Source organism: Barbus barbus (genome assembly GCF_936440315.1).
Source record: "Barbus barbus genome assembly, chromosome: 2".
In the NCBI taxonomy this organism is placed as follows: domain Eukaryota; kingdom Metazoa; phylum Chordata; class Actinopteri; order Cypriniformes; family Cyprinidae; genus Barbus; species Barbus barbus.
The window spans coordinates 18,804,750-18,823,164 of record NC_136730.1 but is presented as its reverse complement, the minus strand read 5'-3'; the positions used below and the strand labels follow the sequence as shown (position 1 = coordinate 18,823,164).

Genomic DNA, 18,415 nt, shown 5'->3' with positions numbered 1-18,415 from the left:
CCCAACATTTCCGGAATTCAGGTTGTACTTGCTCATCTACCTAGGATGTTAAAGATGAAAAATTACATACAAACTGATACAAAATGACTGCAAATTTGTCATTTAAGTGAATCATTTTTAGCCACTTTCTTCCACTCGATCTATTTTTTTTTATCTATCCATGTTTCTTCTGTTAGCATCCTTTAGACCTCCTTTCTTGTCTTTGTTTCTACCTCATCTTCTCTATTTTGTGTCCAAATTTTGGATTCACTGCTCTCTATTATACAACAATCCTTCTTTACCTCCATCTAATCCCTTCCCTCCTCACCTTTTTTCCTCCTGCCTCTGTCCTTCCATTCTCTCGTTCTGCCATCCTTCTCTTTCTTTAGTCCCCCCCCCCACTCCCTCTCCATATACCAGTTGATGAATATTCATCAGGTGAAGTCTGACTATGCTCTTCATAGTTCTTGTTAGGAGCGGTATGTTAATGATATTCAGCAGAGACTCCAAATGTAGATAAGTGTACTCTGGGAAAAGGGTTTTCCCTCCCGTTGGCTTATAACGCTTCCATTTATGGGACGTTCGTGATGGCACAGTGGTCAGCCGAATTGGACAGATCCCTTCTGTCTCTAGCATGCAGCCATTTACAAGCATTTAAAATCCACTTTTATGCTCATTATGTTAAGAGCTCCCTCTCTTTTTGACCACTGCCCTCCTCTTCCTCACTATACAGCGACAATAGGGCCGTATTATTGGTTAAATCAATGGCATCTTTGGTCTTTCTTGAATGTAGTGCATTTTTATGCAAACATCTTAAAATGGATGCGTTTTAGTGTATGTAGATTTATTCGACTGTAGTGGGTCTATTATTGATGGACAGGTCGTCGAGGAGGTAGAATCCCTTTGAGGGTGGATCTCCACTGAGCTGTGTATATTGTTAATGGGAAGGGAAGGACACAGCCGGTTTTGTGTGTCTAATGAGTGGTTTGCCATGAGGAGGAGACAGAACTGCTGCTGTTCCACTGCTATCAGCCACTCCCACTCTGCTATTGTCTGTGTACAGTCTACACTTATTCTCACTTTTCTTCTTAAATGCAACATTAAGAGTTGGTCTTCTGTGTTTTTCAATGCCAATGTGATCAGAATGTGTAGTGATGAACGAGAAGAGGATCTCTCTCACTCTAAAACATTAACTCAAAAGAGTTCATAAATAAATGAATGGCAAGCCAATTCTCCATAGATACCAACTTTAAAATAGGTCCTCCATGTGCTTTTAATTTGAGGATTCTCAGTTGCCCTTTCTTCAGGTTACATCTTTAGGGCAATAGGAAGCAACAAACGATCACACTTATGAGCAAGTCTTTGAATGCACTTTTTGTTTGTTTGTTTTGCTTTGGCTTCATGTAAAACTGGGGAACTGGGGAAAAAGACAAAGAACAATATCATGTGAGTTCTTTGGTTCCAAATATTAACCTCACTATGCAGACCTGACACGACTGAGCAAGTCATTGCTCACATTAACAATTTTTTGGGGCAAATTTCCATTGTCTATCCTATCGTCAATAGTATTGTCTTTCTCATGATCCTATTGCAAACTTGAGCCCATTGCAAAATCTAGGGGGGTGTTTATGTGACACCATTTTTAACCAAATACTAAAAACTTTTTGATGTGCTGTTCAGTTAGATGACAACAGCGTTTTGAGGTCTTAAAACGCAAACTTTGTAAAAGCAGCTTTTAAAGTGCAAGGTTTTGAAAATGATGGTGTTTCTTTACAAAGTGACATCAACTACTGGCCTGCCATGCATAATACAGCATTTATGTCGATCATGTGAGCAGGTCGAAGTACCCTAAATGGGAAAATCTTTTACCCTCAAATAAAATTCCCAAACGATTCCTAATGAAATTACTGCATTCGCTTGCAATTTGCCAATAGCAATGTTAAGAGTTGACAATATTTGAGTTCCTGTGTTCATTTTTGCTCAGCCAACGACAATTGTTCCAAAGGAACCCACAGCAGAATAAACTCCTGAAACTGGGATTGTCCATATATTAAATTAACTAATTTATTAAAACTTTATGATTCCAGAAAAAATATGGGGGAAGACATGATTTTAGTTTAGATCTTGATTTTAAGCATTTTAACTTCATTAGAGTAACATTATTTTTAATATATTAAAAAAGGCCCCTTTGCTGAGAGACCCATATTGCTCCACCATCTATTATTGTAATGATTTAATCTGCAGAAACCTAATGATAGGCCTAATCAGTTATTACAAACAAAGACGAGCAGAGTGACAAAAACAAACAGTGAACAGTCCCAGCATCTTGGAAGGCTGCTCAGCCAATCAGATTTGAAGACTGACACTAACAGTTATATAAAATGAAATATTCATTGTTTCTTGGAAAGTGTTTTCCATAAACTTCAAATATGTTTCAACTTCTGAACGAGGAAATGTATAAATGATAACAAGAAATTGTTTGTTCCCAGGGGGAAAAAGAAGGGAGAAAGCAGGATATCATTCAAGCCAACAAGAAAAATCATTCAATCATATTTTTAGCCACAACAATAGTTCACACTAAAACTTTTTTAGAAGTCCAGGAAAATAAACCAAAACCTTCAGTGTACTGTGGAGAGATTCCCATAGATTTCAGGCTGCTGCCTGGGTGCCTCCCCATTCTTACAGTAGTAGCCCACATACCTCTCTTCTCCCTCTCTGGGCCGCATGCCAGCGTATCCAAGTGGCACTGGACCACCAATTGTACCACTGAGCTTTTTGTCCTATGCCTATGTGCCACTCCTGAGTCTCAGTAACCATGGTGACATGTGAACTGTGCCAAGCATACATTTGGTGCCCTTACAATGGCAGAAGAGCAGAGTAGTAGCTGGGCAGGGCAGTTATTTACAACACCATCATATTTGGGGATTGGCTCTGCTGGGTCGCTCTAAGTACACGATGGGTTAGAAAAACTGGAAGTGAGGCATTTGTCTCCTTCCTTTGAATAAAATTGAAATCTGACTGAAAAATCAAAGCTCTTTTCAGATCTTTAGCTTTAGTTTGATGATTAATACATGCAGGAACAAAATACTTCTAAAATGCCTTGGATTTAAATTCACTGACATGTATGGTTTCAAGGATGAATAGTTCATCTCATACATTCACTCTGTCCTGCAATGAATAGGATGACTCAGATTGAAATCAACTTTAGGGCACTTCTTCAGAGGCATCTGAGCACTTGTTTTCTGTAACAAGTGCATATAATCTTTCTTTTTATTTTTATCTTTTTTTGTTGTGAAGTGAAAGCAGCCCACCCTAAAAACAACATGCATGAGCACACGCACACAATCACTCCATTATGCCATGAAAAAAGTGCCTTTGATGTGGTGGAAGCAGAGCAATCTAAAGTCACAACAGCACAGAGAGGCAGGAGATATTTACTGAGTGAACACACTCTGCTTACAGGAGCAGTGCTGTTTGGAGAGACGGCAGCTGCAGGAGGGACATCCCTGTTGTTTGATCTGTTCCAGTCCCTCTGAGGTTTGGATACGGTTACCCCCAGGAAGCCCATCGGTTTGCAGTTGGGAGAAATAAAATATCTCTGAACATGATTGGCCCAAGGCAGAATCCACATACATACACTATGAAATATTAAAATATGTATCATAAAACATATTTCCATGGGTAATGAATAAATACTTACTTAATAATCTCCTCTGCTTTTCTCTAATCTGCTCTGTAAATACACAAGTCTGGACCTCAAAATGTCGCCATCTGGTATATGATAAAATTGTTTAAACCTGGTATCTTTCAGAGTTTGTTTTGTAGTTTTGTGAGGAGTATAAATCTTCTCTTTCTTCAAAAGAAAGAAATTAGATTATTAGAGAGTTTATTAAAGTGATCTTCAAGCTTAGGAAAAAAAATAAGATTTAAGAAATGCATGTTCATATTTTTGATGATATACAAGTGTTTTCTGACCTGCATAGACAACAACACAAATGACACATTCAAGGCCCAGAAAGGTAGGACATCCTTAAAATAGTCCATGTGACATCAGTGGCTCGAGAAGATTTTTTGTGTGCATAGAAAACAAATATAGTGACTTTATTCAACAATTCTTCTTTTCCGTGTCAGTCTTTGATGCACATTCACAACAGTATGATGCATGCGACACATCTCATTCTAATTAATAACACTTTAACTGAAGAACCTTTTTACACAATAAAGTATGAAAATAAAAATGAAAATAGATAGATAGATAGATAGATAGATAGATAGATAGATAGATAGATAGATAGATAGATAGATAGATAGATAGATAGATAGATAGATAGATAGCCTACATTAAAATCAATGGACAAAGTCAGAAGAAGAAGATACTTTTAAAATGCTGAAATGTTATACACAGCATTCACAATCACAACCCATTTAACTTACAAAGAGTGTGTGGATACACACTGTCAGATATAAAAGTTGTTTACCTTGGTTCTGTCCCCTGTGAGCCTGTGGTTGAGCTGACCCTAGTTAGCTCTTTGTGTTCAGAGATTGTAAGGGTCCCATGCATATGGCCTGTGTCAGTGGCCAGGCGGAGTGGGATCCTCAGCCTGTAGGAGCACATGACATAGATGCACATGTGATCTCTCGCCCCCTCAGGCACCAGGAGAGAATAATTTGAAGGTCATGGCAGAGGGTCCTGCAACCCTAACTGTGTTTGTGTGTGTGTGTGTGTGTTGCACACTAGTCTATGACTTGCATATCAATGAACAATAAGTGAATGTTATTGTGTGTTATTGATGTTATTATGCATACACGTTTGATTGTGTGCGTCTAATAGACCTATACAATTAATTCTACTTAAATTACAATAATGTTGTAAATATAGAACACATCTGACTTTATAGCAAATGGGCACGTGCTATAACAATATACCAGCACATCATTAATCAGTGGGTTTTTTCATTGTTACTGGCGAAATACGAAGCTCTAAATTAGTCCGTGTCTGTTTATTTAACATTGTTGTGTCGTGTATTTGGCACAGCGCGTTCGCAGGTTACAGGAAACTAGCGTGGAGCCGTGTACACGGAAAGGGGGTGTGTGAGGATACTGGCAGCATTTCATGCAGCTCCAGTGGACACCTAAAGCGGGACTCACTGTGTGTGTGTGTGTGTGTGTGTGTGTGTGTGTGTGTGTGTGTGTGTGTGTGTAAAGAGAGCTAACACACACTCTCACACACTTAACATTTGGACACAACATGGCGATGAGGCGCCGAGAGACACGACGACTCTTCCCCGACTAACACAACCACGTTATGTTTATAGGTGGGGGAAGCGCGCGACAGGGAAATACGTGAAATTACGCGCAACTAATTAAACCTGAAGAGATTTTTCCCGAATTCCATTATATGCATGTAGCTGTAGCGGTCATATAAAGCACACACTGCTTTACCCCGCTGCTGGAAATCAAACGCTCTACATGGCGGTGGAGAATATCTGGTTCTTCTGTCTACTTTTTCTGGGTTTCTGTGGATTATCCGTGCAAGGTAATACAAGTTAAATCTAACCCCAGTGTTTTTCCTTGCAGTGTCTTTTAAGTTGTGTGTGTGTGGTAGCCTGTATGTATGTATTTCTTTGTATCTGCCAGGATATGTGAGTAGAGGGGCTGGAGAGAGAAATCATATGCACCTTGCTTGTTGCAGCGTTTCGGAGCTTTTACTTTTCACGTTTTCCTTTTTTATATCCTTTACGCAAACAGGCAGTCAAATAACGTTGAAGTCCACAGTTTTTATTTCTGGGTTCAACTTTTTGTCATATCCAAACCTCACTTTTGTAAACAATATTATGCGCTCAATATTTGAGTTAATTTAGACGTAATAGTAAAAAAAAAATAAAAAATAAAAAAATGGATGAAGAGGCATAGAAAGCATAAGTGTTTGCTCGGAGGGGCGGATATGCTGTAGGGGGCTCTAGTTTGGGAATGTAGGCTACAGGACAGGTTGATATTCTTCTTGACTTATAGCAAACATTTGGGAAATGAAATGTTAGACTTAAAAGGGGTTTGTGTGACAGCCTTATTTAGATTTGAAGTCCCACGATGCGGATTGTTCTTATAAAGTCCATTTTAGCCGTCTAAATTCAACGTGTTACTAAAGCGAATATTAACTCATATTTGCCCCAAGTGTCCTTGAGTTGAATATATGAACCTAACTTTAAAAACTGTTTACAATTTAAATGAACATTTATTAAAGCAGAATGTTCACCTTGAAAAGAATGAAGCTGAAAAATTAGTGTCACACTTCACGGATTGTTTCGCTGAATTGAGATAAATCCCGTTAATTACTGTAATGTAGCGTAGCTAAGTAAATACATACGTATGTAAAGGATATAACGATAACAAGCTTGGGCAAAAGTGTTGCTGTTTGTTGTTTTTAAAGGACGTGAACGTGTCTTTCACACAGAACAATCTGGTTTTTATGCCTCATGCAGTCTATTTAGTGTCTTTCACTTTTTCCTGTGTACTATAGCTTAACAAACCATAAAATATAGCCTATCTTTTGCATTGTTTTTGGTTCACATTCCCTAAGTGTGCCAAAACGGCAACACATGAAAAAAAAATTAAAAAAAAATAAAAATAATATATATATATATATATGGTAACACTTTATTTTAAGGTCTCATAACTAGTTGCTTATTACTAGAATATTAGCCATTTATTAGTAGTAATGCCTTATACTACATGGCCTTATTCTACATCCCTAATCCTACCCAATACCTAAACTTAACAACCACCTTAACTATTAATAAGCAGCAAATTAGGAATTTATTGAGGGAAAAGTCGTAGTTAAGAGTGAATAAATGTTCCCTATTCTAAAGTGTTATATGTATATATTGTAACTTGTGATGCCTTTGTCGCCCACCAGGGGCACTGGGTTGAACCCCCCCCCCACACACACACTAACCCCCCGAACCCCCCACCCCTCCCCACCGAAAGGCATTGTGTAATTGGTACACTTTTAAAAAATGGTGACTTATAGGTGACTGGAAAATTACTGGCACCAGCGTGTTATGATTTTGATATTTCTGGTTCTTACATTTAAATCAAATAATCATATGTTTAAACAGGGCTTTGAGACTTTCTGTGTACAATACACACACTTTTGTGTAATCTTATGACATATATTTATCGGACTGGTTGGCATGTAATGAAATTGGAGAGCTCAAAGGCAGTATGAGTGTTATGCGGCTCGTGAAGGGTGAGCGCTCTTCAGTGCAGGAGCCTCGGGCAGGATTCAGTCAGAGGCGCTGGAGGAAAAAGGGGTGGGGAGTGGTCAGGGCGACTTATCCAAAGACTATACTCCTTATTTAAATAACAAAGGAGAGCATTGAAACACATAGGCACCTCCTGGCATTCACCGATGTCCGTTGGGAAGAATAAACGGCAACCACAGCGGTCAAAACACAGTGTCATCTTTGAGCCCCGTTATAGATTTTAGTGCCAGTGCTGTAGCGGATGATTTACAGCGGGGCGGGACCTGCTAGTGATCAATAGCATTAAAAATGCGTCTACGAGACCGCTGTGCAAAGCTGAAGGATGTTTCTGTTATAATACCTGTTTTGTTTACTTGTTCATGTTTTTTTCTATTTCTTTGGACAATTATAAAAAACAATTTGTGTTTTTGAGAATCTTTTTTAAACATTAATCTTAAATCCAGTTTTCATACAGCATGATGATTATCCTATATTTGTCTTTATTAAGATACATGTATTGTCCTCTGTATATTTGCATGCTAGTCCTGTAGATTATGTTTGACTGGTTCATGAAGTAACTATCTGTTCCCTCTGTTGGCTACTGAGGGTTGTTTTTGCTCCCATGTTCCAGTATTTAAGATCATAGGGGTTCATTCAGAATGACCGGGCTGGTTTTTTTTTTTTTTTTATCTTAATGGCAAAAAGTGGCCCAATTTACCCAGTTTTGCCCTTGATATTATTATTTTTTAATAATATAGGAGATGAGTCTTTACCTTGCAAAAACTCTGGTTAGAATACAAGGGAAAATGCAAAGCGTTCTTCAAGATTGCTGTTAAATTATTAAGACATTGCAATAATGTATCCCTTTTGGTTTGTGCTAGATGAGGATATAAAATGGACAGACACAATTAAATATCCAATATTGTCTATATACCTTTTGTTACCCAAGTATATTATATAACTGCTGAGATTTAGCTATAAAATATCCCCTAGTCATTAACAAACTATATCAATAGTAAAGTATATTATATTAATATTAAGTATTATCCCTCTATCTAGTTGGGGTTTAGTCATGAATTCACAAAATATGATCCACAGAGGAAACAAAGTCATCCTAGAACCATTTCTGATATATGAAAAAACTTACTGATAATTTCAGAGAGGTGGAAATCTAATCTCCATGTTGTTTGAGGAAAAAGGTGAAGACATTTCAGATTTTCTAAAAGGCCTAAATCTACTCCTATGTTTATAACTATTACTAAACACAGTCTTCAGGGTTAAATTGAAAGTTACAGGCTTGTTGTGGTGTTGTTGGAATGTATATTAAATGCTGACTTGAGCACCTGTGGTTTATGATAACAAAGGAAACCGGAGATGTTTTGATCGTAATAGATGTTCTGTTATGGACAGGCGGTGATGTGGAGGAGTGCAGTATTTTGACAGGTGTCACCACAAGAGATGCTGTAAGAAAATACAATAATAGGAGAAGGTAGAAGGAGTGGTCATGTAAGTAGATCTCCTTGTTGGAGTGAGTTAACGTTTTTTCAGTGAATTTGAAAACCAAGAACATAACATCCCCATTTCCTCACTGCTACTATTCCCTCCTGTCCACTAAGATTTGTACCCACAAATTCAGACTTGGCTTCCCTGGGGCTGTGTACCGGGTTTACAGAGAGGAAGAGGAATTTTGTTATGTGTATGTGCGTTGTTTTGGTAAGTGATGCTGGCGAATCATGAGGGTGATTTGGGGTGATCCATCTCTCTTTTTTCTCTCATTCTATTCAGATTCATAAACAAAGCACTTTGCTTTTCTACAGGAAAGATCACATAAAAATATCTGTGAACTCTTGGTAAAAAGTCCAGCTTATGTTTTGCTTTCTCATGTAAAGCTTCCCGTCATGTTGTCTAACATTCCAGCGTTCTCCTAGAAAGCCATGTACAGCTGCCTGCTTTTAAAGATTCACCAAAAAAGTCAGAAGCAGCGTAGAGGCCAGAGGGCATGTTTTACAGGGTCTGTCACATGGTCTCAGAGGCATGCTGTTCTAACCCCGTGACTCAGAGCTGCAGTGTGTGCTCTGTCCTGGGGGGCTCACCACATCAGCACAACACAGCCTGTCCTGCAGAAAGGGAAGAGTTACTCTTTTGTGCTCCATCGCATTTATTTTCAGCTTCATCACTAGATCTGCTGTGTAATCTGTCTCTAGTACTGCTGCAGCAATTCTGCTATTACCTCCATTAAGCATCCCTTCATGACCTCATTTCCCCTCTTCTTTAACAAGTCTTAATATTGTTTAATGCCCCTGAGAAGGATGAAGGGATTTTCAATAATTGCACAAACTGTAGACTGAAGCAGATGCTTCTAGTTACAGTAGCGTACACTATGTCGAGGCATTTATACTCTTATGGTTTTGGGCTGTGATGCTTAAGCTGAAGATATTGTTCAAAGTGAATGATTAATATGGATGAAGGGTGATAGATTAAAAGAGGTTTTCTAGTTTTAGAGTCTTACTGGTTAAAACCTAGGCATGAACTGATATTGAATTTCTGGCTCATACTTGTAAACCATTAATTGTTTTGATGTTGTTTCTGATTTATGTGTGGCAAGTTTTAGCTATAAGCACTTCAACATTAGCTATTATAGAGAAAGTGTTCTTCAAGAGCTCTTTAATCTTTGCCATAATGCATCACTATCCCTTTGAGTTACTGCTAGATGATGATCTAAATCTTAAAATGTGCCAAAATAATTATATATTCATTATCGGCTAATAAATATTCAACATCAACTTATTAAATTCCAAGAAAAAAAAATCTGTGATTTCATATGTTGAATACATCAATTGTCTTTGTAGATGAAAATTAATGTCAGTGTGGATGCCCTTTAAATTTGGCATGAAATTGTGGTCTTTTCTGCCTTATTGTGGCTTATATTAGAGTGTTCTTGAACAAGAAGAAAATTTAGGACTTGATTTTGTCCATCGGGAATTGATTGGATAATTATTGTTTGCTACAGTAATTGCTTTATCTCAAGTGAGTGACAAGTTTCTGGAGGGAAACAATTGAAACTGAGATTGATTCAGGTTGGGCTATATTATTATTATTTTTTTTAGGTTTGGTTGTAGGTAGTTTTTCCAAAGTTGCGAGCCTCCATGTATTTTGCATTTGCCAGGTTTGCTGGTCAGTGATGAGGTGAATCATTTTCAGGAGAAGGAAGTGTAGGTCATACGAGGAAGTTATTCATTATCCTACTTCCTGTCAGTCTTTACAAAGGTCTGCTGCAGGTTGTTGACCCTAGTAAAGGTTGACAGATCTCTTCAGTGATCTCAGTAATGCACTTGATGTTTTAACTAGTAAGACCTGAAATTGATTCAGTTGTTGTGTAAATATCTGACATACAATATGCATGTTTATATATTTGACCATCTGCGAAAAGTCTTAAAAGAATCCCCAAACTGATCTATGGTTCTCTGCTAAGTTCTCTGTGTTCTGTGTTGCAATGGCTATTTGAGTTCAACATTTGTACACATGGACTCCAGGGATACTGTGACCTGGATAACAGCTGTCAAAATCTATCAGCATGTGGCTCGACCAGAGATAGAACCTCAGATGGGTCAAAGGGAGATGAAAAGATGGATAAAGGGAGGAACTGGATGGGTCAATGAGAGACTAGAAAGGTTTAATGAGTAATTGGAATAATTAGTACTACCCATTTACATGAAAATTCAAGTGATTGCTTGTCTTTCTAAAGGGGATAGTTCACCCAAAAGTGAAAACTGTCAGCATTTACTTGTCTTTCTGTTGTTTCAAACCTGTATGACATTTTTTTCTTCTGTAAAATGGAAATCAATGGTCACCAAAACTTTCCACACCAACATTCTTCAAGATTCCTGAGTGAGTAAATTATGATGATTTTGCGTTTTTGAGTGAACTATCTCTTGAAAGTTCTCTCATCGTAGCAAGTGGGACAGCCAGTATAGATGTCAAAGCAGGTTTGTGACGACCCCCACCCCCTCCCCCCCAAGTACACACTATGCAGTCAAACTTCAATGCATCACTGCATTCCCTCTATTAGTTGATAATTGACTTGTTTGCTAACATACAAACTACCATGAACATTCAAGCCCTGCCAACAGCCTTTTAGCCAAGAGCTTGGAGAATATTTTTAACAAAGTTGAACTATTATTAATGGTCTCTACTGTTTGTAATCTTATTTGATCCAATTCCCTTGCTTTTTTGAACAGCTTGCTGTTAAGTGTTGCCAGAAATATTCCCCTCACGGTGATCAACATCCACAGCAGAGATAGTTCTAGGATTTCATCCTCATGTGGACTCAGCCCTCAGTGAGAATGTGTAGCAAGACACAACTGCCTAAGTGGTGCCTCTTTGGAAATCAGCACCACCTTTTTCCTAACAAGCCTACTGCGTTTTAAATTATGGGAGGAACTTTCAGTTTGGGGAAGTTCCATTCAAAAAGACTGCAACAAATCATTTCAAATTATAAGATTGTGCTACAAATAGCCTTATACTTATTCATCATTTTGACTGAATGGGCTTTAAATGTTAATTCATTTTAACTCTACGTTTGGTATTTTAAAGTGACGTGATATAACTACAATATCTTTAGAACAGCTCTTTTCAGCCCACTGCATTATTTTCCTCCTGATTATTTTTTCATGTTTCCTTTGTATTTCGCTGTAAGCAAATGAAAAAAGATAACATATAGGCCTACTGTTAGGAGTTTAGTGTTTTTCTGGTTTTCCTTTCAGTTTTGTTTTGCCCTTATTTGGTTTTTCCTGTTCTAGTTTCCAGTCATCAGTTAATCAGTCATTCTCATCACCTGTGTTGTATTAATTATCTCGTTTACTCCTTTGTCCTGTTCCTTTGTAAGCACTCTGTTTGGTTTGTTTCATCGTCCTGTCTACTCGTTAATAAATGGAAAAAGTGAGTTGATGCCTCGTCGTCTTCCGTGTCCACTTTAGTTTATCTACAACCACATATTCCGTAACAGAAGACAGGACCCAAACAGAAGATCTTTCCACACCGAAGGATGCAGACGGCTGAGGACAAGCTGTGGGGCTTGCGGCAAGCTGGCCGGAAGCTGGAACGGTATGTGGAGGATTTCATTGAGTTAGTTCATCAGCTGAGCTGGACTGACGCCGCTTTGTGTGCGTGCTTTCAGTTGGGGCTGGACAGCAAGACTATTCGTTGTGAGCTTCCTGTTTTTGATTTTCCACCGGTCGAATTAATAAATCTTATTTTATTTCTAAATGGATCCGAGTTCGAGGTTGTTGAAAGGGAAGCATTCCCATCTCGTTGCCCAGTCCCCTCTGAAGCACAGCACGTCACGCCAGCTCAGACCATGCCAAGAACCTCCACATACCGCACCAACGGTCCGAAACGCCTGCCCAGCCCCAAATACCCACATACCATCTACAGCTCTGGAGTTGTCCTCAGCCCATCTCCGCCCGAGGCGATGATGGTTCCGCCCGCGGTGAAGATGATTCCGCCGTCCGCGAAAAGCTCGCCGCCGTACGCGAGCAACACTAACCCGCCACCTGAGAATGTGGCAATCCGACCAGAGAAACGCAAGTGCCTTCCTGTGTCAGCTCCTCGCAAGTGCCCTCCAGTGCCTGCGCCTCGCAAGTGCCTTCCTGAATCTTCGCTGGTCCTGTCCAGTTCCGCGCTACCAGAGCGCTCCCTAGAGTCCGCGCTTTCAGAGCGCTCAAACGAGTCCGCGCTTTCAGAGCGCCTCCGAGAATCCGCGCTTTCAGAGCGCCTCCGAGAATCCGCGCTTTCAGAGATCCTCCGAGAATCCGCGCTTTCAGAGCGCCCCGTAGAATCCGCGCTTTCAGAGATCCTCCGAGAATCCGCGCTTTCAGAGCGCCCCCGAGAATCCGTGCTGTCCGAGAGCTCCTTCGAATTCGCGCTGCCAGAGCGCCCCCGAGAATTTGCACTGCCAGAGCGCCCCAGAGAATCCGCGCTTCCAGAGCGCTCCTTCAAATTTGCGCTGCCAGAGCGCCCCCGAGAATTCGCGCTGCCAGAGCACCCCAGAGAATCCGCGCTCTCCGAGCGCTCCTTCGAAATCGCGCTGCCAGAGCGCCCCAGAGAATCCGCGCTGTCCGAGCGCTCCTTCGAATCCGTGCTGTCCAAGCGCCCCCAAGTGTCTGTGCTGTCCGAGCATCCCCAAGTGCCCGCTCCTCCAGAGCGCCCTCAAGAGACCGCTCCTCCTGAACGCCCCACAGAGCCTGTTCCTCCAGAGCGCCCTCAGGTGCCCGCGCCCCACAGAGACCATTCCTCCTGAGCGCCCCACAGAGCCCGTTCTTCCAGAGCGCCCTCTAGTGTCTGCGCCTCCAGAGCACCCCCTCGTGCCCTCTCCTCCTCAATGGCTCCCAGAGGGAAACTTCCCCAAGAAAATTTTGTGGGGGGGCTATAGGGTCATAGCCTATGTGCCTGGGCCAAGGCCACAGAACCCTTCTATCTGTCTTGGCTACCCGAAAAATAAGACCGTGGCCTCCCGAGTCCCCTGTCCCGCCATGGCTCCCTGAGTCTCCTGATCCGCCATGGCTCCCTGAGTCTCCTGATCCGCCATGGTTCCCCGAGTATCCTGATCCGCCATGGCCATCCGAGTCTCCTGTCCCGCCATGGCCATCCAAGTCTCCAGTCCCGCCATGGCCGCCGGACTCTGACTTCCCTGTCCCGCCATGGCCGCCGGACTCCCACTCCACTGACCCGCCCTGGAGGCCACCCTTGTCCCGGTCCTGCAGTGGCCTCCAGGGCGCCCGCCCCCCCTCCCCCGGTGGAACTGTTGCGGCGCGAGACCCGCCTTCTGGAGTAATGTTAGGAGTTTAGTGTTTTTATGGTTTTCCTTTCAGTTCTGTTTTGCCCTTATTTGGTTTTTCCTGTTCTAGTTTCCAGTCATCAGTTAATCAATCATTCTCATCACCTGTGTTGTATTAGTTATCTCGTTTACTCCTTTGTCCTGTTCCTTTATAAGCACTCTGTTTGGTTTGTTTCATCGTCCTGTCTACTCGTTAATAAATGGAAAAAGTGAGTTGATGCCTCGTCGTCTTCCGTGTCCACTTTAGTTTATCTACAACCACATATTCCGTAACACCTACTGTGCATTTGTGGTCTGCTCTCCCAATTTAATTTACGATATAAACCAGGAATAATTCCCTGGAGAATCTTTCATTTTTCTCCCCAAATCCTCATGTCTCTTTCCAAGTTTGTTTTCACATGGATGATGTAAAATGTAATTGTTACAAAATTTAGACATATATTACTATAATGATATTTAACAGTTCCTTAATATTGCTATGATAGAAGGAGGATCTTGAGGAGTTATTCAGGGTATGTTGAAAGTAATTTGTTCTTTTACACTTTTAAATTTCCTTTTAATGGTTGAAGGGTGAGTGAAATAATGTCACCTCATTGTTTTTGAAAATGCTTATTACTGCTTTCATAGAGCGAAACGTTTGCTGATTGTTTATAGTGTTAACGGAAGTTAAAAAAGCACCACGAGGCGACGGAACAAGGTGGATATTATTATATAGTAAGTCAAAAGTAGCCTGCTGGTATTTAAAGGGACAGTTTACCCAAAAATAAATATTCTGTCATTATTTACTCACCCTCATGTCCTTTCATACCCGTAAGACCTTTGTTCATCTTCAGAACACAAATTAAGAAATTTTTTATAAAATCCAAGAACTTTCTGACCCTGCATAGACAGCAACGTAACTACCACGATCAAGTCCAGAAAGCTAAAGACGTTAAAATAGTTAATGTGACATCAATGGTTCAACCTTAATTTTATGAAGATACGAGAATAGTGTGGTAATTTCATGTATGCACATTGAAGACTGACACGAAAGAGTCCTTACTACCTCTCTGTGCCTTGAACAAAATAGCATCATACCATTATTCTTGCCCTGCCAAAATCACTCACCCTGCCTAAATATATAAAGTTTTTGTTTTTGTTGTTTTTACCTATATAACCTTTGAAACTAACTGTTTACATTCACTTAAAACATAACGAATTTTGTTTATGTGGATAAACTCATCAAGATGGACATTTTGACACAATTTTGTGTGTATTTGCTCTGTTGGCCTGAGACGACAGAAAGGGTTGCTTAAGTCCCCTAAAAAGGGTCTAGAACTGCCCTGGATCCACAGTGCTTTTTTCAGGTTTCAAATTTATTTGTCATATATGCACAAATCGTATGCAAAGAATGAGATATATATTAGTAAATGTGAAAAACCAAAGAGACCTACTTGAGTCTCTGCAGCTTTCAGTGGGGAAAAAAATTATTATTTGATCCCCTGCTGATTTTGTACGTTTGGTAGCACTGGTGCTCCCAACTACAAGAAGTTAGGCGTACCAACAAAAATTTAGGAGCACCTTCTGAATATTAAGGAGAATCACGACTGCCAATTGAGTGGAAGGTCTGGCAATAGCCTGATGATTAAAAGCTTCAACAATTGAACCTGATCCTAAATTCTTTGTCACACACTTGGCCCGGCATCTCTTGTTAGTGATGCGTTGATCTTTCATGGCCAATTCTGATTGCTGATGTTTTTAAAGTAAACCGATTCTGATAGCCAATTTTTCAAATATTCATTTTCTTTCGTTTTTTTTAAGCTAGAGACAAGGAAGAAAATGAAAATATGAGTACATGAGCAAAATTAGCTCTATTACAGGCTGTATCCCTACCTGTAGCCATTTAAAATTAGAGACAACCACAGCATTTTAATCATGATCCAAACAAACATGCTGCATACATGAGCAGTTTCAGATGTAAATTATAATGTATTATTTCAAAATCTGATGCAAAAACAGAATGGTCTGACTTTAGTTTTGTTCATTTTTGTTTCATAACATTGCGCAAAACAGAAACAACTGAGTGTAAATGCAACTCTCTGACAGCAGGTGGCATTTATAGAACATCATAATAGTGTTTCCTTGGTTACTGCAGTTAACGGAGCAGCACTGCTCTCCTTGTTTTTTTAATATGCAATGCAATATACAGATGCAAGATAAATAGAAAATTTCTATTAAACCTCTTCAGACAGTCAGTTTCCCTTTGAAATACATTCATATAAACCCCCACTCCGAATTCAATATTTGGGATTTTCTCTCTATATTTCGCGTATAGGGAACAGTGAGCTTGTTCGGCATATTTTCTTCTTTTGCGTCTGTCTTCAGTGTCTCTGGCTTCTGTTAACGGCCATTTACAGACTTAGTAATATTTCCACACAAATGACATTTTGGAAAATTATTTCAATGCCATTTGTGCAAGTCTGGAAAAGACATCGGCTGAAATAAAAACTGGTCCATTCTGAGTTAGCTCCCTGTCACGTGACAATGGAGTGCAGCAGGAGAGAGTGACAGCTAATATAACCTATGTAAAATACACATGAAAGTTAAGAAGAATGTAAAGATGAAGCTTAATGGGATATGTAACGTTGGATTTGAATGGTGAACCAATCATTGTATCAGCTCACAGCAGGCACATATTGTGCAGTAATTCACGAACGTTTTGCAGAGAAATGAAGACAGGTCACACCACAGCAATTATTTGCACTCGCACAAATGCTCTATTTTGGGGTTCCACAGATATCATTTCAGGAGCATATGTGACCAAATGGTTGCAATTTCAAGCCCTGCCCCTTCGCAAAACATGACTTAGTACTTGGTTGCAAAACTCTTGTTGGCAATCACAGAGGTCAGACCTTTCTTGTAGTTGGCCACCAGGTTTGCACATATCTCAGGAGGGATTTTGTCCCACTCCTCTTTGCAGATCCTCTCCAAGTCATTAATGTTTTGAGGCTGACGTTTAGCAACTCTAACCTTCAGCTCCCTCCACAGATTTTCTATGGGATTAAGGTCTGGAGACTGGCTAGACCACTCCAGGACCTTAATGTGCTTCTTCTTGAGCCACTCCTTTGTTGCCTTGGCCGTGTGTTTTGGGTCATTGTCATGCTGGAATACCCATCCACAACTCATTTTCAATAACCTGCCCCTGACGGTACATGGCCCTGTCCATCGTCCCTTTGAAGCGGTGCAGTTGTCCTGTCCCCTTAGTTGATGCCAAAGAGCTCGATTTTGGTCTCATCTGACAACAACACTTTCTAAAAAAAAACGTCTAAAAGTCGTGACGTATTGTCAAGTATGGTGACCCATACTCGAAATTGGTGCTCTGCGTTTAACCCATCCAAGTGCACACACACAGCAGTGAGTAGCGAACAAATGCACACACACACACACACACCGTGAACACACACCCAGAGCAGTGGGCAGCCATGCTGCAGCGCCCGGGGAGCAGTTGGGGGTTCGGTGCCTTGCTCAAGGGCACCTCAGTCGTGGTATTGAGGGTGGAGAGAGCGCTGTACATTCACTCCCCCCACCTACAATCCCTGCCGGCCGGGGACTCGAACCCGCAACCTTTCGATTACGAGTCCGACTCTCTAACCATTAGGCCACGACATCCCCCAAGGGGAAGGGGGAAAGGGACGTTCTCTGCATTTAACCCATCCAGGTACACCTGGAGCAGCGGGCAGCCATCAATGCGGCGCCCGGGGAGCAGTTGAGGGGTTCGGTGCCTTGCTCAAGGGTCTCACCTCAGTCGTGGTTGCCGGACCTGAGACTCGAACCCACGACCTTCGGGTTACAAGTCCAACTCTCTATCCATTAGGCCACGACTGCCCTACGACTGCCACGACTGCCCCACGACTGCCACGACTGCCCTTTCACCCAGTTCTCCTCTGAATCATTGGCAAACTTCAGACAGGCCTGTACATGTGCTCTCTTGAGCAGGGGGACCTTGTGGGCGCTGCAGGATTTCAGCTGGTCCCAGCTACCTTGAGATCATTGACAAGATCCTCCCGTGTAGTTCTGGGCTGATTCCTCACGTTCTCATGATCACTGAAACTCCACGAGGTGAGATCTTGGAGCCGCAGACCGAGGGAGATTGACAGTTATTTTGTGTTTCCTCCATTTGCGAATAATCGCACCAACTGTTGTCACCTTCTCACCAAGCTGCTTGGTGATGGTCTTGTAGCCCATTCCAGCCTTTTGTAGGTCTACAATCTTGTCCCTGACATCCTTGGACAGCTCTTTGGTCTTGCCCATGGTGGAGAGTTTGGAATCTGATTGATTGATTGATTGATTGCTTCTGTGGACAGGTGTCTTTTATACAGGT

The 18,415-nt window shown here is 41.1% G+C and overlaps 1 protein-coding gene across 2 annotated transcripts in view; it reads left to right on the top strand.

Moving 5' to 3' along the window:
* The first annotated feature begins 5,318 nt into the window (after positions 1–5,318).
* Positions 5,319–18,415, top strand: part of LOC306878943 (immunoglobulin superfamily DCC subclass member 4-like) — an 87,445-nt gene continuing 74,348 nt past the window's right edge. For both annotated transcript variants that reach the window (XM_079431567.1, XM_079431568.1), the window contains exon 1: positions 5,319–5,515. In XM_079431567.1, the coding sequence (XP_079287693.1) occupies positions 5,449–5,515 (67 nt within the window). In that variant the 5' untranslated portion in view covers positions 5,319–5,448. The remainder of the gene's footprint in view (positions 5,516–18,415) is intronic.